At 40.8% G+C, this 22,532-nt stretch overlaps 1 protein-coding gene across 1 annotated transcript in view; it reads left to right on the forward strand.

The window, feature by feature from the left end:
* The window catches only part of SGSM2 (small G protein signaling modulator 2), a 77,706-nt gene that overhangs the window by 46,691 nt on the left and 8,483 nt on the right, over positions 1-22,532 (forward strand). The window contains exons 5-19 of the mRNA XM_067309947.1: positions 955-1,022; positions 1,541-1,686; positions 2,135-2,269; positions 3,460-3,584; positions 4,785-4,852; positions 6,736-6,899; positions 7,479-7,608; positions 9,056-9,190; positions 12,626-12,776; positions 13,365-13,429; positions 13,914-14,059; positions 14,505-14,633; positions 18,565-18,747; positions 19,894-20,298; positions 21,296-21,420. Of these exons, the coding sequence (XP_067166048.1) occupies positions 955-1,022; positions 1,541-1,686; positions 2,135-2,269; positions 3,460-3,584; positions 4,785-4,852; positions 6,736-6,899; positions 7,479-7,608; positions 9,056-9,190; positions 12,626-12,776; positions 13,365-13,429; positions 13,914-14,059; positions 14,505-14,633; positions 18,565-18,747; positions 19,894-20,298; positions 21,296-21,420 (2,175 nt within the window). The remainder of the gene's footprint in view (positions 1-954; positions 1,023-1,540; positions 1,687-2,134; positions 2,270-3,459; positions 3,585-4,784; positions 4,853-6,735; positions 6,900-7,478; positions 7,609-9,055; positions 9,191-12,625; positions 12,777-13,364; positions 13,430-13,913; positions 14,060-14,504; positions 14,634-18,564; positions 18,748-19,893; positions 20,299-21,295; positions 21,421-22,532) is intronic.

Below are 22,532 nucleotides of genomic sequence, written 5' to 3' on the forward strand. Positions count from 1 at the left end.
GAGACAGAATGAACATACTAAGATAAAGTGACTTGCCTGAGATGACACAGTTGATCAGTGGCAGAATATGGATCAAAAGTAGGGGAGGTGGTCATTTTATTAAGTATAGAAGTCCAGATTGTATGTTTGTTGAACTAGTTGTTGTGAAGGGCCACAAAGATGATTAAGGACTTCTCACTTTCCATGCAAACCCAGCACAACACTTCTTCTTCGGAGATCAGTACATGAGCTAGACAAGCTCCATTAGAGAATACTTTTAGAAGAGATGCATGCATTGGTGATTTCCAGGTAATCCTTGACTCTACCTGTCAAGTTCAGGAAACATGAGGGTTTTGGATCTCTTTCGTCCCATCTCTGGTGGTTTAGGTACCCGGTTTTGTTATATTGTTTGTGAGAAAGTGTATTTGATAATCACAGCTAAATTCTTTTGCTGGAATTTGTATTGTATTAGAACTCTAATTAAAACCAAGCTTGGAAAGTACATTCTGCTTCAGCTTGTACACAGCAGTACAGATGTACAGCCTACATATGAATTTCAGCCTTGTTAAAAGTCTTAAGCCCTTAAACTCTTAAATCTTCCCTTTTGTATTGTCTGAATTTGCTCTTGAAATAAGTGTTTGGTCTCAGTTTTTATTATATCGCAAGTCTGATCTGGAATATGACTTCGTACTCATGCTTACCTCCTGCTTACACAGTTGATTTCCACTAGACTACCAGGGGGACAGCAGCAAGTGCTGAAGGAATAATTATCAGGTTAATAGAGAAAGCAGCATGTATGGCTTCTCTGTCCTTACCTCTTTTGTCATCTTGTGGCATATTTTCTGGTAAGCAGTAATGTGTGATATTTTTGAAGTTAGGGCTCCTAGTTTTTGAAATTAATGCTACTAGGAGATATAAGAGCTTTTAAAAATAACAGCTAGTGCTCTTAACTGGGCTCTAATCTTTTATTCCTAGTAAATATTATGAAAAGGAAGCTTTACTGGCAGATCCTGTTTGTGGCCCGATACTTGCTTCTCTCTTAGGTAAGTTCTTGCAGTGTTACTTCTTGTTGTGCTGAAGAAATTATTTCTTGAAATGTTTTGTGGTAGGACAGTGTTATGAAAGGTGACTTTTAGCTCTGTATTAAATAGTTTGACCATGTATAATAGAGCAATACAGGAGATTTTGGGAGGTTTCTTACAAGACAAATGGAGACCAATGATTTGTTTTTATTATTAATTATTGGTTAGATCAGAGAATAGAATGTAAATGTTTTTTACAGAATGCTTGCTAGCTGTGGTATTCTGCAACTGCAGGTTGGAACTACTAGTATTGCAGTTATATGGTATTGTATTCTCTTGCAATATTTTTATACAGTCCTAGATAATAGGACCTGATATGTTATAATTTATTCTCTTTATTATGGAATGATCACTAAGTGACCACTAATGTTCACCTGGCTTGAGAAGAAAATCTCACTTTCAGTACTTGGCCTGCAGGATAGGAGTAAATATGTTTGTGAACAGACTTGCAAGGTTTTACTCCTGGACTGTTTTCTTAGTTGGACCATGTGCACTGGAATACACCAAGCTAAAAACAACTGATCACTACTGGACAGACCCTTCAGCAGATGAGCTTGTTCAGCGACACCGGATTCATGGAGTTCATGGCCGCCCAGACTCTCCTTCAAAGCGCCCAGCCCTGGGAGTAGGTATTTGCTGTGTAGCTATTTCTTAGTTACAGGTGCAGATTGACAATAGAAACAACCCTGAAGGGAGGAGATCTGAATTTAGAACATCCTTTCTTTTCTCTTCTGTAATGCGTCCGTGGCACAGATTAGAAGTCCATTTAGACCCAGACATCCCCTTTATCTCTATTTAGAAAAGTTTGAGATCCAGGACTAAATTCTGTGTCTTTTGACACTTGTGCATCGACTAGGTAGTTCACAAGAAATTATGGGCTGCCTCAGCCAGAGGTAAAGAAGAGCCCAAGTCATTTCTCTGCAAGGTCTCTTGGCTCCAGAAAAAAGGTCTACTATGGAGATTGGTCTAAGTGAAACTATTCCTCTTTTATCGGCCTGTTGGTACTGTCATTCTAGTTCTACCTGATCTGCCTTGAGAGTGACTGCTTTTGTGTATATGTGTGTGCGCGCTAGATCCGGAAACGGCATTCAAGCGGGAGCACATCGGAGGATCGCTTTGCTGCTTCGGCAAGAGAATATGTGGAGTCTTTACACCAGAATTCCCGAACACACCTCTTGTATGGGAAAAACAATGTCTTGGTCCAGCCGGTAAGTACACTGAGTGTCATGTCAATATACACAGCTGCTGCCTGACTGATTTGAGAAGACAGTGGTGTAGGTAAGAATATAACTTAGGTTTATCAAGTATTGGCTCAATGTCTCATCCTCAGGACTGTGCTACCTTCCCCCTTGATTTCAGAATCCTGAGGTAGATTAAGATGAGATGAATGTTTTTACTGCCCAACCAGTGTGAACTGTGGAGTGGACCTATAGTTAGGTATAGACATACTGAACTTTATTTCATAAACCCAGTGACTGTACTATATTTTTTTATCTCCTTCTAATAACTATATTAAATAGCAGTGTTTCTGGTGATAAGGTTTCCCTCAGCAGTTCCTGGAAAATGCACTGCTCTGGAACGTTTGGGGCATAGGTAGGCTGGAACATGATGATTATAGTTGCCCCCTCTGCCCTCTGAGACCTTGCTCGTATGCTTCCTGTAAGTCTTAGAAAAATTAAGTTACAACAGCAGAACACTTTCTGCCTGTTTGTGGGAGTCTACAGTTGCATCCTGTCTGCTAGGAGGGCATCTTGTAATCCTGAAGGGAACTGAATTGATACTCACAGAAACTTGTGTCATCTGGCTATTAGCAGAACAGGGTGGGCAGTGATGCACAGAGTGGACCGAGTTTCCCCTGCCTTTCTCTGCTGTTGTGTATGTGATTGGGTATAACCCTCTTTCCTAAATTTGTGAATGAGGCTTCATCTTCACTGCCAAAAAGGTTTAAAGATCTTAATGTAACATCTACTGAGAACAAGGTTGATAGTTTTTACTTCAGTGTAAGTTACTCAATTTGCCTCTAAAGAGGGCTTTTACTTCACTCTAGTTATGTGAGCAAACTTCAGTGGCCTATCACTATTAATATGTCATGCTAAATCCTGTTAGCTGCATTCATTTGAAAATAGGTTTCTTGCACGACTTAAAGGCACAGTTGATGGAGGTGTAAAGGACCTGGAAGTCAAAATATGATTGGACCAAATAAAAATAGGAAGTCCGGCATGTACTGATTACAGTCAAACCTATTGGGCTGATGGAGTGTGCAACACTAAGGGAGCTGGAAGTAAGATCTTGGAACTAGATGAATCATCAAAGGGTCGATAACAAGAGGAGGGAAAGAAAAGAGGATGTGTGTGCATTTGAGTCACCTTGGCTTTCTGTGTGTTGTTTCTGTGAATAGAAAGATGACTTGGAGGCAATTCCTGGGTATCTCTCCCTTCATCAGTCAGCAGATAGTTTGACATTAAAATGGACTCCAAATCAGCTGATGAACGGAACCCTTGGAGATTCAGAGCTGGAGAAAAGGTAGCCATTCCTTTTGGGAAAAGACGGGAAGCATTTTCAGTGTTGTTTCTTGTATCCTTGGCAATATGACATAAGTGTAACCAGATTGATTTAACTGAAGGGCTACTGAATAATGCAGAAGTTGGTGTCAGGCAGTTTGGGTTCTGTTCCTGTTTTACCATGGATGAAGTGACTTTCCCAGGTCCTGTAATGCATTTTGTGTCAAAATGACAGAGTAGGAAAGAAGTGTAGGTGTAGCCAAGATCCAGATGCAAGCCCTCAATGGAATTTAAATACATAATCGCTGGAATTGAGGGGAATGAATTGGGACCCTACAGGGGACCTCTGGATCTTAGCTACTGTGATAAAACATGAAATTAAGTAACATGGTAACAGTCTAATGAACTTTTCAAAAATCACTTAGGATGGAAATATTCCCACTGATAACCCCCTCTCCCCCAAATTATATCACAAATCACTTTGCAAGCATGGCTAATTTCAACCTCAAGAAGTGATGCCTGCAATGTCATTCTCTCTCATTAGATCAGTTATTCATCTAATCTAGCATTCCGCTTCAGTGGAAAGGCAGGTGAAGCCTTGTACCAAGCAGGTGTAACCTCTCCTCAGGGAATGCATCCTTCAGCCCCAGAGTAGTGCTCTCCAATGCTTAATCCATTCCTAGTCTTTTCTTAAAACTTTGTCTGTATTTTTTTTTTTTAAATAAAACTTTAATGAAGCCCTCAACCTTTGGATTTAGTGATGAATCCAGTCAAGGTTGTTCTCAGAAGGGTTGAGATCTGTTTCCAGTATTTCATCTGTGTAAGCTTGGGCCCCAATGGATTTACATGCTGTTGTTCGTAAATCACATGTGGAAGACAAAACTGAACCTGGCTGTCCTGAATCCCAGCTACAAGGCCATCACGAATTCTGTGCCTTAGGCATTTCAATCTTAGCCAGAACATTGTTGTAACCTGGATGGGGAGGCAGGGAAGGGAAGAGAGGGATGGGAGAGAGAAAGGGATTATGAAAAGGCTGGTGCCAGCTGTATCCACTGTGGAAAACTAGTTCCTTTGCCTTTTACTTCATTATTAATTTCCCTTAATTGGCCAAATTTAATAAGCAGTTATTAATTTAGCAGAGTCTTTTTACCGGGTGGTTGGAATCACAGGCACTCCTGAATGTGGAAAAAAAAGTCTCCTGCACTTTTTTCTTCCCTATTAGTGTTTACTGGGACTACGCGTTAATAGTGCCACTCAGCCAGATCGTCTGCATTCACTGCCATCAACAACGTAAGCATAAACCTTCTTCTCATGGGGGTGCCCCCAAGACCCCATTTCTGCCAGATGAATGTTAATGCTGGTGATGCTGCAACTGTTTTATATGGTGTCTGTTAGGGGTTTATTGCAAAGGAAGTGGAGTATTTTTCTTCTTCAGATGTCTTCACTGAAAGACCTAATAAGAACTTCTCTGCATAACGCTGCTCCAGTTGTCTCTTGCTTTCTATGTTCAGTACGGCCCTATGGCTTTGTTTTTTACGAAGCATCTATGCAAAACAGCACTTCTGGGAAACTGTCAGCAAGAAGGTGTCAAACATAGAAGCTTTGGATCTATAACCATGAGCCTCCACCAAATTACCACTATACAAAAAGAGAAAGAGGAAAAAAACGAGGTCTGTCGACCTTGTCTGCAGTGGTATAATCAACCTGTAGACTGAGCCACCCTCTGTTACAACAGACTCTTGCCCTGCTCATTTGGTGTAAATTGTAGGTGCTCAGGAGCTCTGAAAAACGAGGCCTCTGACCTCTGAGTAGCCCATTCTTAATGTAGGGAGAAGGATCTGGGACAAAACATCTCTCCCACTACTTTTCTCACCACAAGCCTTAAATCAAAATCATGGAGCAAAGACAGTGAACTTTTAGAAATTTTATCTGGAGTCAGATCTGAATTACAGAATGGCCACAGTTGGACTAAAGGACATTTTGAACTAAGAGCCTGTTTTAAAGACAGTCTATACATATTGCTTTAAAATACGTATGTGGGAGAGCCACCAAAATCTCTGAAGAAGATGATCTCTCTTCCTCCTTCAATGACTTGTGTGTTATCACTTTTAACTAGTTTTACCATGCCAGCTGAGACGAGTGGGCATGAGTGTTAAAACCTAGAATCCTAGCTGGTAGAGGATGACAACTGCAACATTAGTTCAGGTCCATCTGCCTCACTTGGATCAGCTTCCCCAGGACACTTTGTGTCTGTCCAGAATTTCACTGACTGGACAGATGTGTCACCATTCTGCTTCACGGCAGTTCCTTAGAGAAAGGGGAATTAGATGGCAGATGTGTAACATGACAGCCTTTGCTTTACTTCATTGAGGAGGCTGTTTCTGAAACAGGTGCCAGACATGCACACAACACGATTTTTGTTGTTTGCCCAAGACAACAGACACTTGGTGGTCTTGCCACAGCACCTTGCTACCAGACTGGAACTGACACGACCATGCTATGGAATACGTCCTGCTTTTGAAAGGTCTCCCCTTTACCCACATGGCTGTAGATGGCAGAGGGGTGTAAAGATCACAGGTAAAACTTTCAAAAGCACTCTGGTGAGTTATGTTCTTCATTCATTCACTTTTGGAAAAGGCAATTAAGAACCTAATTCACTTATGTGCTTTTGAAAATTGCACTCAAGATGCAGATTATTATGCTTAAAAGTACATCCAGAGCCCACAGTGGGTTTCCTTATTTGTGCTTGTTTTCTAGTGACCCTGAAGGTGGATGAAAAGAATTTACAACAGAGAATGTGACTCGTTGATTCTCACAAGAATAAAGCTGACTTCCTCTGGCTATATCCATTAAATTAGGTTTTATTCTAAATTGTGTGTCCTCTATCAACTTGTGTCATATGCCAGAGACTTAGTGTACTTCCTCCTTTATTATTTATATATTAGTATCCATAATCACTTTAAATGTTTCTGCATGAGGCCTGTCATAGTTTGTTCATATCTGAGCTTTTTTAAGACTAAAGGACTGAGGTCATCCCTAGATTACCCTGTGATTTACAATGTTTTTTTTAATCTGCTTAGAGACAGTCACAAATAAAACTTAATTTAGAAGGTAAAAGCAACAAATAGACATTCTGATGTAACAGTGTGGACTCCCCTTGTCCTCCTTTGCAGCAGAAAGCAGAGGGACGTTAGTCTTGGTGAGTCAGGATGGAACTCAGAGACCTCCACTGCACTTCCCACAAGGAGGTCACCTTCTTGCATTCCTCTCCTGTCTGGAAAATGGCCTTCTGCCTCGTGGACAGCTGGAACCACCACTCTGGTCCCAACAGGGCAAGGTACTGCCTTTTCTGATGAGCTGCTTGGGGTAAGGCTGATCTTAATGTCCTTGTGGGAAAAGTATTCTGCCACACAGTGTCCAGGTACTACTATAAAGCAGCTGGAAACCAAGATGGAATGAAAAATAACTCTATTTAGTCCAACTTGATTGTTTTAAAGATAGTCCGTAAAAATTGTTTATAGTCTTATTGCTGCATTGAGCTATGAACTGGAATCTCCTATTGTATCAAAATATGCACCCAAACGATAGGAACTGAGCCTCATATGGACTGGGTCATACATGTTATCAGAGACTTGGGTTATTAAAGGAGCTGGCGCCAAATTCCCATGGATTACAAGAAAAGTTGTGCTTCAAGTACACAGAAAAAATGTGTTAAGTACACCTAAACCACCTTGTATATCTGATGCTATCGGATGTGCTGGCTTGCTGTTGTAGGGCTGATTCCACCCCCCCCCCCCAAAATTGAAAGTTAAATTTTAAGGCTTTAAGATGCGAAAAGTCTAAAGCTCTTAGTTTGTTCTGCTCTATTTCTGTTATTCTTTGGTAGCTGAATGTATGGGATCATTATTTTCTGTAGGGTAAAGTATTTCCAAAGCTTCGAAAACGGAACAGCAACAGATCAGTGGACCTAGAGGAAGTGCCAGTTGAAGACAGTGCTACAGACTATGTGTTCAGAATTATCTATCCAGGACACAAGCATGATAACAGTAAGTGCTTTTGTTGTTCTGCTTTGTTAAAAAACAACCAAGAAAACCTTGAAGTAATATCCTGGGAAATAACTGAAGATAACAGACAAGCCAGGTTTTTGTAGAAAAAAATCTACCACAAAATTTCATTGTTGGATAATTGTGATCAACAGGTACAGCTTACTATAGGTTTCCTTAATGCAGTTAAACTTTTGTTATCTTAGTGGAAATGGAGTGGAGGGGGGAATCTTATTTACATTTACTCTGTGTTTCGCAGAGGAAGTTTTCAAAATACTCCCCTGGGCTTGCAAACTGAGACCAAAAGCAAAAAGATTGTGTTTGACTAGCCAAGAGCAGTTTTGCTCACAAGTGAGGATAGTTTTTATTGGCCATGCTGCTTGCTCGTAATGTTGCTATTAGAAAAAAAAGCATAAACTGGACTCTCAAAGTACTCCAAGAACTCCCTGGGCTGTTTTCTTGGCTTGGAAGCAAGAACTTACAATGAATAAAGCCCTTCCCAGGAAACTAAATGAATTCCCAAGTACCAAACCACCTCATGTCATCAGTGAATCTAAATTCCTTACATGCAAGAAGGCATTTGAGCTAGTTCTCAAACAGCATGTTCAGTTTTATTCCCCTTGGCAAATAAGCAATTAAGAATTTACCAGGCAGATCAAGCCCTAAAGTTTATAGGGGATTTGGCTTTACTGTTCATATTGGGACTTAATGCAGCTGAAAGAGCAGAAATCTCAGCTAAACCCTCCTTACCCCAGGGACTGATCCACAGTGGTGGCCATGCTTTATTAGGGCCTCTGAATTTGCACAGGTAAGTTCTCGTGCGCACACGCACGTGCGCACAGACAGACACACACACACCCCAGCAAAAGCATGTTTGCCATTTGCCTAAGTCAAGGGGACCGCAGATTCTGTGGGCGTGCTCAGCACAGACCTGCCTGTTGAGTGCAAGACATAGCTGCCTTCTGCCTTGTGCTTCCTTAGAGGTAGACCTGTACCGCGCATGTTTGCAGCGCCAGACAGAGCTGGGGACCAGACTGTTTCCTGCTCAGATGCATCTGGCACAGGTATCAGAGTGGAAAAGAGGCCACAGCATTGATTTGAGCATGGTGAAGGAGGGAAGCTAGCTGGAGCCATGAATTCCCATGGAGTTTTGCTGAAAAGCATACTCACCTACTGCAGGCTGGCACTGGGACCTTTCTCCATTGCCATGACATGATATTTGTGCACTGGGAACACAGCCCACGCACAGTCAAAAGCTGGCCTGTGTTTGGCGGAGCATGTTTTTCTGTAAGAAACTCATCTTTCCTACCTACTCACACAGGAGTTTGTGCCCTCATGAAGAGGACAGGATTCAACTCCTTTTGTCTTTGCTGAACGTGTCCTTTTGAGCTTTCCCACAGAACCAAGTTCTCTCTTCTTATGCTCCTCTTTCACTATTTTCTTTGAGCAGTAACTATTAACTACCACCACTTAGCTGCCAGCCGCTCTGCCTCTGTTGACGATGACGAGGAGGAGGAAGATAAGCTACACGCAATGCTATCAATGATCTGCTCTCGGAACCTCACAGCTCCTAATAGGATGAAAGGTTTTTATCCTCCTCCCCCTGTGTCCCAGAGCTCTATTGCAGCTCGTTCCACTAATGCATACGACAGTGTTGGCATTATTACAGGGCAAAACATTTCACTTCCACCTTGAGATCAGGGGACTTAGTCGAATGTGCAGAGAGGCTGGGAATATGCTCACAACCCACAGAAAGCCGAAACAGCAACACCTTCCCTCTCCTTTGAGTGTCTGTGCTGCTGAACAAACCAGCCTTCTCTCCTTCCAGACACTTCCTGTCCCCACCTTCATAGAAGGTGGATACTAGAGCATGTTCACAAAGGAGAGTGAGGGACTGTAACAGGCCTTTGTATTTTTCCTCCATGAGTTACGTGTACATTGTAACAGACCGGAAAGAGCCGTCTTAGATCGGAAAAGGTCCGAGGCACGCTGTTACAGCAATAATAGTACAATGTGCTGGGCAAAGTCAGGAATGGAGCATGCCTGTGTGGACAGAACAGGGAGGACAGAAGTGTAGTGAGTGTAATTTGAGCCCTGGGATGGCGCAAGTAGGCATGTTCCCACACCCCAGATAACTCTACAATTGACCAGCAGAGTGCAGAGAAGACAGTATGAAGGTCAATGTCTTTCTGTGGTCAGGTGCTTTCATTGCACCTCCTGTATTCATAGGCTAGGTGGGTTGCAGATGATCAGCTGCAGGATTCTCTATTCTCTAAAATTTTGTCATCTCATTCTTTTCCTAAAGCCATTCGTAACAGATGTATTAAGTTGCCCCTCTCAAGAAGTGGATTACTAGCAAGCATTCAGGATCTAATAGTGTAGTTGTGGAGACTGTTAAGTCCTTCCCTCCTCAAAGGAGGAAGCTGAATGGTGTATAAAATAATCCACTCAGCAGGGCAAAACCCTCATGGGTAGCTAGTATTCTAAGACTTGCAGCTGATTAGAAGACAGGCAGGAGATGTCCTGGCCTGTCCACTACTTCAGCTGAAATCCCTCCCTCCTCCAGGCTTACCAGTTACTGCACAGTTTCCATACCAACAGACTCTTTGGCCTTGATATCTTCTGAGTGAATGTGACAGATCTGGCATGCTCCTGTTACAATCAGAACAGCCTCTGCCTCTTCCTGATAACTGGAGTGTAGCAGCAAGATCAGGAGCTTCTCTGTATACCAACAGGCTGTAAAGTAGCTTGTCAGGAGTTGGACATCTGCAGAGGAAATAGAGGGGAGAGCTACTGTTTACAAGTTTGCTTCTTTGTCTATATTTTTCATTCATTGCTTTAGCAGGAACATGTTTTTTTCTGGTGCTTCTGTTCCCTAATATCTCAAATTTGCAGAAACACAATGTATCTTGAATCAAGATAAGACACTCTCATACCTTGAAATAGCACAACAAGGAGTTTAGTTCCAAATAGATGTTATCTCTGGTCTGGTGAAACTGGCTGTAGGAGAGAAAAGTTGCCCTGCATCTGTTTAGTGCCAAAGTTCTGTTTAGATAGGGTATGAACATGTGTTCAGAGAAATCCTTCTCATTTCTCATAGGTTGCCCACACACTTATCCCAATGTAGTAACCCCTAACCACTGATAATGCCCAGCCCAAGTTAATAAAGAGTTCTTGGAAGGTATGGATGGGAGGAAATTGGGAAATGCAGTCTTCCCCATGAAGAAAGGTACTGTTTCAGGAAGTTCCTGTACATCTTAAGTGATCATTTCTCATATGGATGATAACAGAAAAGGAGGAGGTCTAACACTGCCACGTATACAAGTATGAGGCTAATGCTGTGATCTAAAACATAATGAACACAATTTAGTCTTTAGTCAGGTAATGGAAATGTTAAATCATCCTGCTAGAGCAGCTGTCAGATATCTGGCTTTCTTTTATCTTAAGGTAACAGTATAGTTAGGATTATGTCTGCTATTTGAGTAATGATTCTTGTTGGTGACTGGCTGTTGTCTGTCCAGCGGCATCCCTTTTAAATAATGACAACACTGTTGTAGCAGGTTTGCTAGCCATTTGCTTTTACATTTTGCAACATGCTTGACTTTTGCATGTAGCCAAAGTTACAATTAACACCACTACAATTAAATAAAAGATGCTGTTCACTCTAATTCTTCACTAATTCAGGTACCTTTCATCTGAATCTTTAGGTTCTGTGGGGTTCTTTCCTTGTTTCTTTAAAAAAAAAAAAAAAAACTAAACAAAACTGAAAAACCCACTTTTCTTGTCTGTAGAGGGGACGCAAAAATAATGATCTAAAAATGTTTGTCCAATGGTTTTTATTTGAACCAAATGAGAAGCTGTAATAAATACTGGGTCATTCAGCTCCTTCCTGAAGAATTAAGGTGAAGAGCATTTTTGCATCACACTTTGTTTTGTGAAGTGAAATACACATGACTGCTTCCGCATGAGCCTGTGCTTTTTCTGTTAACAAATGTTCTTACTCCACTCCTTCCTCAGCTATGCCCACTTTCCAATAGGCACTACTAAAATGCTTTATGCTACCTTGACTTAAAATGCATGAGATGGTTTGGATTTGCCCCCACCGCCCAACTTATGTCGGTTTTAAAAGCACGGCCCAGGGGACTGGATTTTGCTTACAAATGTTAATTCAGTGACATCCAGTATGATGGCATTTGCCTTAATTTTAATCATGGGTGAGCTGAAAGGCCAGTTATTTATTATAAAACAAAAACCCCAAAGCTCAAATGCCAGCTGTGAAAGGTGAAGAGCTGAAGCCAAGCTTTCTAAAGGCAACTGGTGATTTTTTGGGGGTGCCTTACTGAAACAGGTTAAAAAAGCAAATAGATTAGATGAAGCAGACATAACTCAAGAAGCTGCACTGTACTGTTGGATCACATCTTCCTGCAGAGCATCCTACTTTTACAAACATACTGTTGACTTCAGTAGGACTTGAAGTATCCTTCTGCACTAAATATTTTAGGATCTGGTTCTAAGTAAGCATCTGAAGAAGCATCTTCTGAAAATAACTGAGTCAGTTTTACTTAATTTCTTTTATGCTAAACTTTCACTCTAGCTGGACTAGCAGTTAAATGATCTAGGAATTGCAAAGTGAAATTCTAATACCTGTATTAAATAGAAGGTCAGGTTAGATGATCTCTTCTGGCCATAAACAACATTACCATAGCATTACACAAGAACCTGTTTTAATTGTTATTACAGCACCCTTTTCTCTGTTCTCTTGAAACATGGTCTGGGCTGTGCATGGGGAAGAAAGGAGAAAATGGTGAAGGGATTTGACTCAAGTGACCATGCACAGCATGTGGCTGGTTTAGATGTGCTGAGAGCAGTATTTCTGAGGCAACTAGGACTGTGCTCTCCCCTTTTTGGAATCAAGGTTTAGAGCCTGCTGAGAAGTAAAGCATGAAGCCATCAGGATGCACAGAAGGAAGAGGGGGAAGGAAGAAAAAAAGTTGATGGCCTGTTGTTTTTCTTTCTGCAGACACCAGCGAAATGATAGAGATGCAAGGCTTCGGGGCAAGCTTGCTTTCATGGCAGCTGGAGCACTGTAGCCAAGGCTCCTCATGTCTCTCCTGCTCAACAGGCAGCTCTCCATATGATATACCCAACTGTTGCAACTGCATCCATGACAGGTAAGCAAGCTGTGCAGAGAGCTTACCTGGGAGGCTTCGTGCATGCCACAGTTAAAAGCCAGGGAGCATTTATTGGTTGCAGCACCAGAGAAGAAGAATAGCCATTTTCAAATAGTATCTCAACACAAAAAAAAAAGGAGTTATACAGCAAGAAATTGAGTTTATTAAAAAAGCCATTACCCTGTTCTCCTATCCCTTCTGCTCTCAAGTCACACTTTGATAGAAAAATTGCAACCAGTTCTTTTGTCTAGTTTAATACAATTCAGTTCTGGAAGCAATTTATTTGATGATAACAGCTCATCATTAACAATTACAATGAAGGGCAACAACTCATCTAATTTGACAAGGACCTTTACAATGCACCTGTAGCAGTTGTAGCTAAATACACAAGATGAACGTGGTTTGGGCCAAAATGCTGGTGGGAAAATGCTTTTGAAAGTACAATTTTCCATTATTGTTGTCCTTTAGCTAAATAAAACTTGGCACAAAGAAAGAATTGCTGTGTGTGGATCATATGGATCAGGCATACAATTCATGATGATCTTTGTCTATGTGAACTATCATGCTCCTGTTAACGTATCTCCACAGAATTCCATTAAAGATGTTATGTGAAAGCATGAAGAGGCAAATAGTTTCCAGAGCCTTTTATGGATGTAAGTGAAGCTTCTTATATCAAGCCCTTGTGCTATCCGTATGCTTATTTAAAAGGCCATGGGTATCAGGCCATGTTTGTTTTAGAAAGCATCCCAAACCCAAATTTACTGTTGGCTGTTATCTTTACCAAGTGAATCATATCAGTTCAGGACACTAGGGTGATTATGACCCAAGTATTGTAACTTCATAATTCCAGTATTTGTGGCTTTTGCATAAACAACTGATGCTTAGTGAAGATACAATGTAATTGTATGTTGCAATGTAATACTCTACTTGTTTTTTCTTGTTTGTGTAAGATTAAATTAATCTTTGGCTCCATTGCAATTCTTCATTTTTATACAGTACAAATGCAAGCTTCCTTCATTTAGGAATATTAGTGGCAGGTTTAAAATGTCATAGCTTCATCTTCAAAAAGGGGCTGCTGATATTATGTTGTTTGCTCACTTATAAAAAAGTCTTGCCTCCTCCCTTCCACAACCACAGGGCTTGCTTACTGCCGCCATTTGTCAACAGTGCGAACACATCTATCTGCGCTTGTGAACCACACTATTATTCCACCTGACAAACCAGCCAGTGCTTCAGGAGGCCTGACTAAAGAGGTCTGGAGCAAGTATCAGAAGGACAAGAAGGTAAGTAAGAGAATACCTTTATGAGCACTGAACAAGCTCCAACATGCTGTTGTAGCAAGCACAGTATTCCTTACAATTGAGACTGAATCATTAATGGTGCTATCTAGTCTTCCTGGGATGGTCTCTAGTGAAAAGGAGTCGATCCTTACAGTCTCTTTTCCTTTGCTTCTCTGATGATGGCTAAGATATCAATTAACATCAAAGCAAAGGGTCTCATGGTGACTCTAATTTAAGCAAAATTAGATTATTTTCACGGGAGATATTACAGCTTTCTATATTAGACTGGATTTGAGTTAGGGCCTTAAAACCATACTTCAGATTACAAAAGTTTACTGCTCTGGGTGCATTTCACTGTGTTTGTACTTGGAATTAAATGTATTTGATTATGCCTGAGGAAAATAAAGATCTATTACCTTCACATACCTCTTTCTCCTGACTGCTGTAGAATTACAAGGAACTGGAATTACTAAGAAGAGTTTACTATGGTGGGGTACAGCATGAGATTCGAAAGGAGGTATGGCCATTCTTGCTAGGTCACTATAAATTCGGCATGGCCAAAAAGGAAATGGACCAGGTAAGTTCAACTTTCTGGAGATCTGAGTTACATCTGCAGAGTGGGTTTTCTTTTCTAAATAGCAGGTGTTAGTATTTATTATTAGTTAATATTCCTAAGGGAAAATGCTACTGAAAACAAGTGAGACAGGTTAGTAGATGGATATGAATCCCTCACTGCTTATCATCTCTTCAAATCATTAAAAAGAGGTTCTTTACTAAGTCAGGGCACCTGCATTCAGTCTCCACCTGTGACATGTTTGCCCTGAGCAAATCCTGTTTTCCCATATTCTTAATTTATAAAACAGGGATGACGGTGACATTTGGATAGTAGTTTGAGTAATTTCTCTTTTATATGTGTTGGCTGAGTTATACTTTAAATGCTCTTTGAAATACTACTCTATATGGTACCATGTTTGCATGTTTGGACTTCTGTTAGAGCTGTTTGAACAGCCCAGATATATCTTCTGAATTGCACTAGGAATTACTATCTAGAGGCTAAAAATATCCAAAGGAACGTTTGGTTTGTAAGTTCATTAGGCTTTTCCTAGACATATATAAGATATGCATTTTTAAAACACAAGATGCAGTCTCAGATGAGACATTTTTCTCTTAATATCTCGCATGCTGCTGCTAGCAATAAATTATTTCCTATGTTATGTTACAACCCTATTTCAGAGTCAGAAATTTGACATTAAGTATGTAGTGTCCATTAATGAAACCACAATTTACCTATCTACCAGTTATGTTAATATTATTTACCTTTACTAATCTGTTTATAGCAATACCAACTTTTTACTTCTTTGCTGTGTGTTTTCATTTGTTGTAATTACTGGGGAAGAGCCTTGATAATAAACAAGGCCTGTAAAAAACAGATAAAGCCAGATATGGAGAGACACTGGGCAAAACAGGGCAGACAATCATGCCTTCACTCAGTAAAGCTTACTGAACAGAAACTGGATGTAGACCTAAGCCAGAGTGCTGGAAAAAACACAGCAATATTCCCATTCCTTACTCCCATATGCTTTCCCTAAGCATCTACTAGGCTAGATGAGTCTTTACCTGATCCAATATAGCTGTTTGTATGATTGCTAGGTGGCATTTTTATCACAGTACTGAGCCTAAGCTAATATATTACCCTCAAATGAAGCTTAATAGGCCCAGGTTCATACCGTAATGCAGTTTTAGAGCCTACTCATGTGCAGAGCAAGAAATTAAGTGTAGGCCTACTGGGATGAGCAGATCAGGTAGTGCCAACATTGGTTTAGGTCTCCTGCAGTCCTTGGGCTCATGTGTACTGGGAATGCTAGTCTGCTATTAGATACCCTAACACTGCTGCTAGCCAGCTCTGGATTTGTATGTCAATAAAACAGTGCTTTTGACTGACATTAAGAATTGCCCAAAAGGTTGCTGAACTGTCTAGAACAGTAATGAGGGTTGCCCTGGAACGTAATTAACTCGTTAATCTGCTCTCCTGTTTGTGTTATTGCCAGGGAGGTAGCACTCATGCGGTGGTTGATCTTGTTCTGGAACAGATTAAATGGATGAGGAGTGGTTTGTATGTCAAAACCAGAACATTTGGCATCTGCTAACTCCCAATTATTTTATATCCCAAGGGGCCTATGAGCAGCTGCAGATCACAAAGGCAGCCTGGCTTAGAGCCTTCAAATTGAAAAATTAGCTTCTAAACCATGGACACTTTCTAAGCAGCATTCTTCCTTCCTAAGGCAATTTGTCTTGTTGTTTTTACTCACACTAATCTTCATAAAACAGTTCTGAGCACAGATGGAGAAATACACCCCTTAACTGTTCAAACTGGGTCACAGTCCAAATTTTTCACTTTTCACACCTTTCAAGGCGTTTAGATGTTTCCTTCTGTAATGTGTAATCTGGATATAATGTGTATAGCAAGAACGTTCCACTGAGCACTGCTTAGGCAGCTTCCTGCCCTCCCAAGATGCCAGCGCTGGAAGAAGAAGAGCACTTCTGAAACCACCTAGGGCAGTAAGTCCTGTTGATTATCTTATCTCATGAAGGTCAGGCAAACTGCCTAAGAGGAGAAGTGAATCCAAATATCCAGCCAGGCTGATACACTGCCATAGGCCTGCTGGGAGGTATCTCTGTTCTAGAGAAGTACTTGTCTCATCATCCCTTTTGTGCATACAATACAAGTTGAGATAAGAAGTGCTTCTAGAGCACCGTGTGGACTTGTTCCTTAACTTTTATTGCCTTGTCAAAAAAGATAGGACCCTTTGAAACACTTCTATAAAGTTAATTCAGAGCTTCAGCAGCAGTGATCTGGCTAAACTGCAGCACTTCCTTATGCAGTGTGAATTTATTACATTTGCATTTGGTGCTCTGGTATTTTTTGTTTTTTTGTGTTATTATTAATAATTCCTGTTTCCAAGAAATATTGGATATTAAGAGCTTTCTTGCTATAGATTGCATTTTGCTGTCTCTGTTCTCCACAGGAATACGAACCATCAGATTTATGATCTATATGTAGAAATAGATAGTCAGTCTGGAACTAGACACTTAGTTCTTAGAGCAGGAGATCTGGAGCCACAACTCATGGATTCTAGCTCCAGCTTCAAAGGGCACACATATATACACATCTAGAACATAAGAGATCTGGCAAGAAGAGAAAACTTGAGTCTATTTGTACAACAGGAATTATGCTCAATTCAGAAAGGCATGTTGCAGGGTATAAAACAACTGATCTGCAGAATACAAGCTCCTTTAGGCTATTTTTCCCTTGGTTTGTACCATACCAACACAGGGGTGTTCCCAACCTTGCCTGGAGTTCCTATGAGCTACTCAACACCAGTAGTAAATAACAGTAATAACTGACTCCTCAAAGAAATATGGTGTTGAATTCTAAATAAAGCTTCCCATTGAATGTAAGAGTCTACTAAATGAACACGATGAGAACAGTCATAACATTTGCACGTATGGGAAACTTCTAATGTCCTTAACTGAAGTCAACATGGGTGATTTATCATCTTTGCCTTCTGATGATATTTTTGCAGTCATCCATCAGTAACTGGGGCACTCCCAAACATGGCTGTACTCCAGCCTTCCACTAACTGTTGTATTTTGTGATTTATGATTCCACAGCTATCTCAAGTGACAAATAGCCTGCAGCTTTTAGCATGAACGCTCTGGTAGCAACTCCAGCCAGCAGAGTCCAGAGCCTGGAGCCAGCTCACAAGTGTGGTTTCTCCTCAGCTCTTGACAAGTCACAAAGCAGTAAAATTACTACATGTCCCTTAATAGCCCAAGGGGGCTTTCTGTGTCTGTCTTTCAGCGGAAGAAGCCAGCAGTGGCAAAAATCTATTTTATTACTTTGGGAACCAGAGTGGTTCCCACAGCATCTGGCTATGTGCAGTGCAGCCATAAGACTGGGCTATGTGAGCTGGTATTTCTGTTGTTCAGGAGTCTCTCATGTATAAGCTGATATCTACAAACATGTGACTTGTACTTCATTACAAGGGCTTATGTTAGAGGTGGAATAGAGAAGGAATTGGGAAGAAAGTTTAATGAAAATAGGAATAATCCAATTAGAGCTAGTTATTGCTTCATCAGATCGCATCTGACTTCTATGTGATTTTTCACAAGGAAGCCGCTAACGTATTTCGTTCTTTCCTGAACAATGGCAAAGTGCTGCTGATAACATATACACAAACTTATATGAACCTTTTCTGCCCTCTACAGTGATAATTTTTACCCTGCAGTCAATGTCCAACTGTCCCTTCCTTTGCAACATCTTACTCTTCCAGTCATTACGTTTTCCAGTCACAGTGATTTCTGCTCTAGCAAGAGGGCTTCAGGATGCTTCAGGTTTCCAGTTTGAGCCATTACACTTGTTTTATTCCTCCCTCTTCTGGCTTCCACACATCTTTTAATGCAATCTCTCAAGGAGAACCAGTACTTCAGTATCTATCTGTCTGCAGGTGGATGAAGACATTGCTCTCCGGTATCAGAAGGTCATGGCTGAGTGGAAAGCCTGTGAGATCGTTGTAAAGCAGCGAGAGAAAGAATCACATTCTGCCACATTGGCAAAATTTTCATCAGGCAGCAGCATTGATAGCCATGTCCAGCGACTGATTCACAGGGACTCCACCATCAGCAACGATGTAAGTACTCCATTCCCATTCACTGATACTGTGCAGACAGTGCAGGAGGCTTAGTATTTGCACAGGCACAGCCCAGAGAAGCAGAGACTTCAGTTAGAAGCAGATACAGTTCTATCAGTCTGGAGCTACTTGAATCCTGTAGAGAATTTGCATCTGTAGACCCTCCATAATATAGCTAAAAATGAGCCTGTATTTTGTGTAATCTATAGCAGTTCTTAATCAGGACCTGCCTAAGGGGCTTTAAGGTTCACCAGCTACAGAAGATCCTTCTCTCAATAGTAAAATAGCTTCATAGACCTCTTATTTGTAGGTCCGTTATTCAAATCCAGCATAGATCAAAAGATTGCTACCATTAAAGCATATTTTTGTTTCTGTCCTGTCCCTGACTGAGAGGTTGGGATGCTCTTATTTTGGAAGAGGGGATCTCTGTCAATCTAGGGCAAGATATTAAGCACTAGACAGGCAGACTGAATTAACCCCTTTGTAATTTGTATAACCAAGATAGAGGTCTATAAATTATAGTCACGTGGTTGGACAGAAGAGATGGTGTGCGGGGACTGGTGTCTCCAATGCCAAAAAATGTCTCTGGCCATTCATTACTTATGCAGACTTTGGACAGTTAGCCAACTAATTTCACTAAGGCAACAGAAAATACAACTTGCAATAGTTCAATAAGGATGTCTTAGCAAGAGAAGAGGGAAAGTAGTTGCACAGTGCAAAGAACATGAAGGCCAGTCTTGACTTTAAACAACAGTTGTTGAACTGGGATTGTCTGAGGCCTGAGGTATGTTGGCCCCTTTCAAAGGTATCATACAATGATCAGATGTTCTTAGAGCTGGCGTTGCAGGTAGGGAAGCTTGGCTGCTTTCCAAGGTACTTTTAATTGAAGACTGTGAAAGAGGGAGACATCATCATAGGAAACTGCTATAAGCCTGTAAATTGGTATTATTTTTAGATCTAGAGTTTCATTATAAAGGTTGGGGAGCTCCCAGCTGTTTGCATGTAGGAAAGCTCTATTAATCAGTGATCTTGTGCACTGACATAACAGTCACTTCTCTCTCTCATGGTTGGAGGTTTGTTTCCTAAATTAATGTTTCCTGTTTCTTCTCCCTCCCCTGCTTTCTTTGAACAACCCCTTCCCCCCAGGTCTTTATATCTGTAGATGAAATGGACTCAGCAGAGCGAGACTCAAAAGGTCAGGATGACCCCACTTTCACTGTGGTGTCCGTAGACACGCCAGCAGCAGTAGCTGCTGTAGAGCAGCAGTCTGTAGAGTTTGACTCTCCCGATTCCGGGCTGCCATCCTCTCGGAACTACTCTGTGGCCTCAGGCATCCTGTCCAGTATCGATGACGGGCAGAGTGTCTCCTTTGAAGACGGGGCTGAAGAAGAAGCTAGCACTGACTTGGAAAGAACTGACGTAGACACACCACGTGTGCAGAAAGCCAAGTCAGTTGTACTGGAGTCTCAGGATTCTGTATCTGAAGAGCAGCTGTGTTCCCAGGTGGACTATTTAATGGATGTTGCTTCTGTCTGTGCTGCATCCTACACAGTAGGTCACAACATATTATCATCATCCCTCTGCAGAGCACTGTTTTTCTAGCATACTTGCACTTTTTCAGATAGGATTTAATGAAACACAATCCCAAACTAGAACTACAGGCAGTGGGAGGATAACTGAGGATCTCTGTATCCAAATCTGTTCATCTGGATTTTGAGCTAAACTGGAAATGAACAGGAAAATTTTGGGCCTTTTTTGAGTGGGAAGGCAAGGAGAAGAATGTGAGTAGTTCTAGTAGCTAAAAATTTCCAAAGTAAGGAGGGGGACACTACTTGTAAGATTTTGGTGTCATTTAATGCAAGTCAAAACCCCCATTTAATCAAATTGAACCAGAACCCTAAATCTAGATCTAAGACTCCATGGTCTCTATGATTACTACTGCTGTCAACAGATCAATAATTGGGTTTTTGCCTCTAGTTCTCTGTGGGAGTTGTTCCACTGTTAATAACCCTTTGGAAAGAGAACAGGCTTGGAACATTTACCAGTAAAAATATGTGCATTTTACCTGGGATTTTTGACAGTAGTTGAGTAGTTTGATGCTCTCATACGTCCACAGTATAATTGTACATACTTACTGAAGTATTATAGCACTGCTGTACCTGGAAAGTCAGGTACAGTTAGCTTAAAGAAATCTCTATGGTGCTACATGTGATTAATGAAAGTTATATCTTAGAACAGATTCACCATTTGGTCAAAATTTTATTTTATGAAAGTAGTAAGCTATTTCTGGTTTGCTGGTGGATATTCTCTTGTTAGTGCCACCAAGGTAGACATTGGGCTGGAATCCACTTGCAGTTGTGGAGGGAGTAAAAAGGCATGAGCCCTGCTCTCTGGCTACATGCTCTCTGCTGGTGATGGTGATAAAATTATCTAAAAATGTTTCAGAATACTTTACAAAAGATTTAGCAGCCTGCCTCTTATTTCACCTGTATTTTAAAAAGTATCTTTTGTTTGAACAGCAGATCTGACTTAAACTTTTCTCTTCTAGATAGAATTATTGGACACTGTTGCCTTAAATTTGCACAGAATTGATAAAGATGTCCAGAGATGTGATCGGAATTACTGGTATTTTACTGCCGATAACCTGGAGAAACTCCGAAATGTCATGTGCAGGTAACATAGCTTGTGAACTAAACAACATTTCACACTTCTGTCATAATCTGCAAACTATAATATAAAAATAATAATCTATGTAAAAGTTCTCACTTCAGGGCAAGAGAGAAAGGATAATTAAAAATGAACTTACAAGAAGAAGGAACAGATAATATGGTAGAGTAGATAGTATGATAGGTGGTCCAAGGTTTGGAATGCAGACTTGAGAGATTCTACTTCAGGAAACAGATGCCATCAGTCACCTTGAGCCATTCTCTTAGTGTATTATTAGCTGTGGTTTCCTACTCATGAGGATAATATATGCATGCTCTAATGGGGTGCTATAAAGATGACAGTTAATAATTCTGAGGTACCCAGATGTATTGTTGAGGGACATCTACTAAGCAGGCAGAAAGGCTACATCTTCAGATCAAAATTCACCAACATCTTTGTCCACTGGGACCAGTTGGAATCAATAAAAGACTAGTTTCACTTTTAGGAATATAAATTGCCATGAGGGCTGTTCAACTAAACACACTTAAAGCTGAAAGTTCCATAGACTTTGCCACTTGGAAAAGATACCAAGATTCCACTTGGAAAAAAAAAAAAACAGGATATCTTTTAAAAACCTGGGCCTTTGTTCCACAGACTAAGTGGTACGCTTTCCTTAGCTGCTTTTTTTCACAAACTATTGATATTCAAGCTGTGTGTGTAAAACATTCCTCTCTAGCCAAGCAGAAAACAATACAGAGTTGTGAGATCTCTGGAATTTAAGGCGGCAAAAAGTTCTGAAAGAGAGACTTACAATAGCTGCTTAAAATTTCAACTCACATAATCATATTACACTTCAATACAATATTTAGCTTTAGAGGAACAGGAAGAAAAAAGTTCAGCATTAGTTAACTCATCTTGTAAGTAGACAGTTGACAGCATTATTTTTACTCCTTCCACAACATATGAAGAGCCTATAACAAGAGTTGCATTACAAGAGATATTCCTGCCTGGAATGCTGCTCTATGCTCCTGGTGGATTGTTTACAGGGCCTTTAGGAATTATCATAAAAAAACTCATCCAAAATACTTGTCCTTTTGTACCACTGTACAGGAAGATTTGCATTGTCTAAGTTCTCTAGA

Source organism: Apteryx mantelli, chromosome 22 (genome assembly GCF_036417845.1).
Source record: "Apteryx mantelli isolate bAptMan1 chromosome 22, bAptMan1.hap1, whole genome shotgun sequence".
Taxonomy (NCBI): domain Eukaryota; kingdom Metazoa; phylum Chordata; class Aves; order Apterygiformes; family Apterygidae; genus Apteryx; species Apteryx mantelli.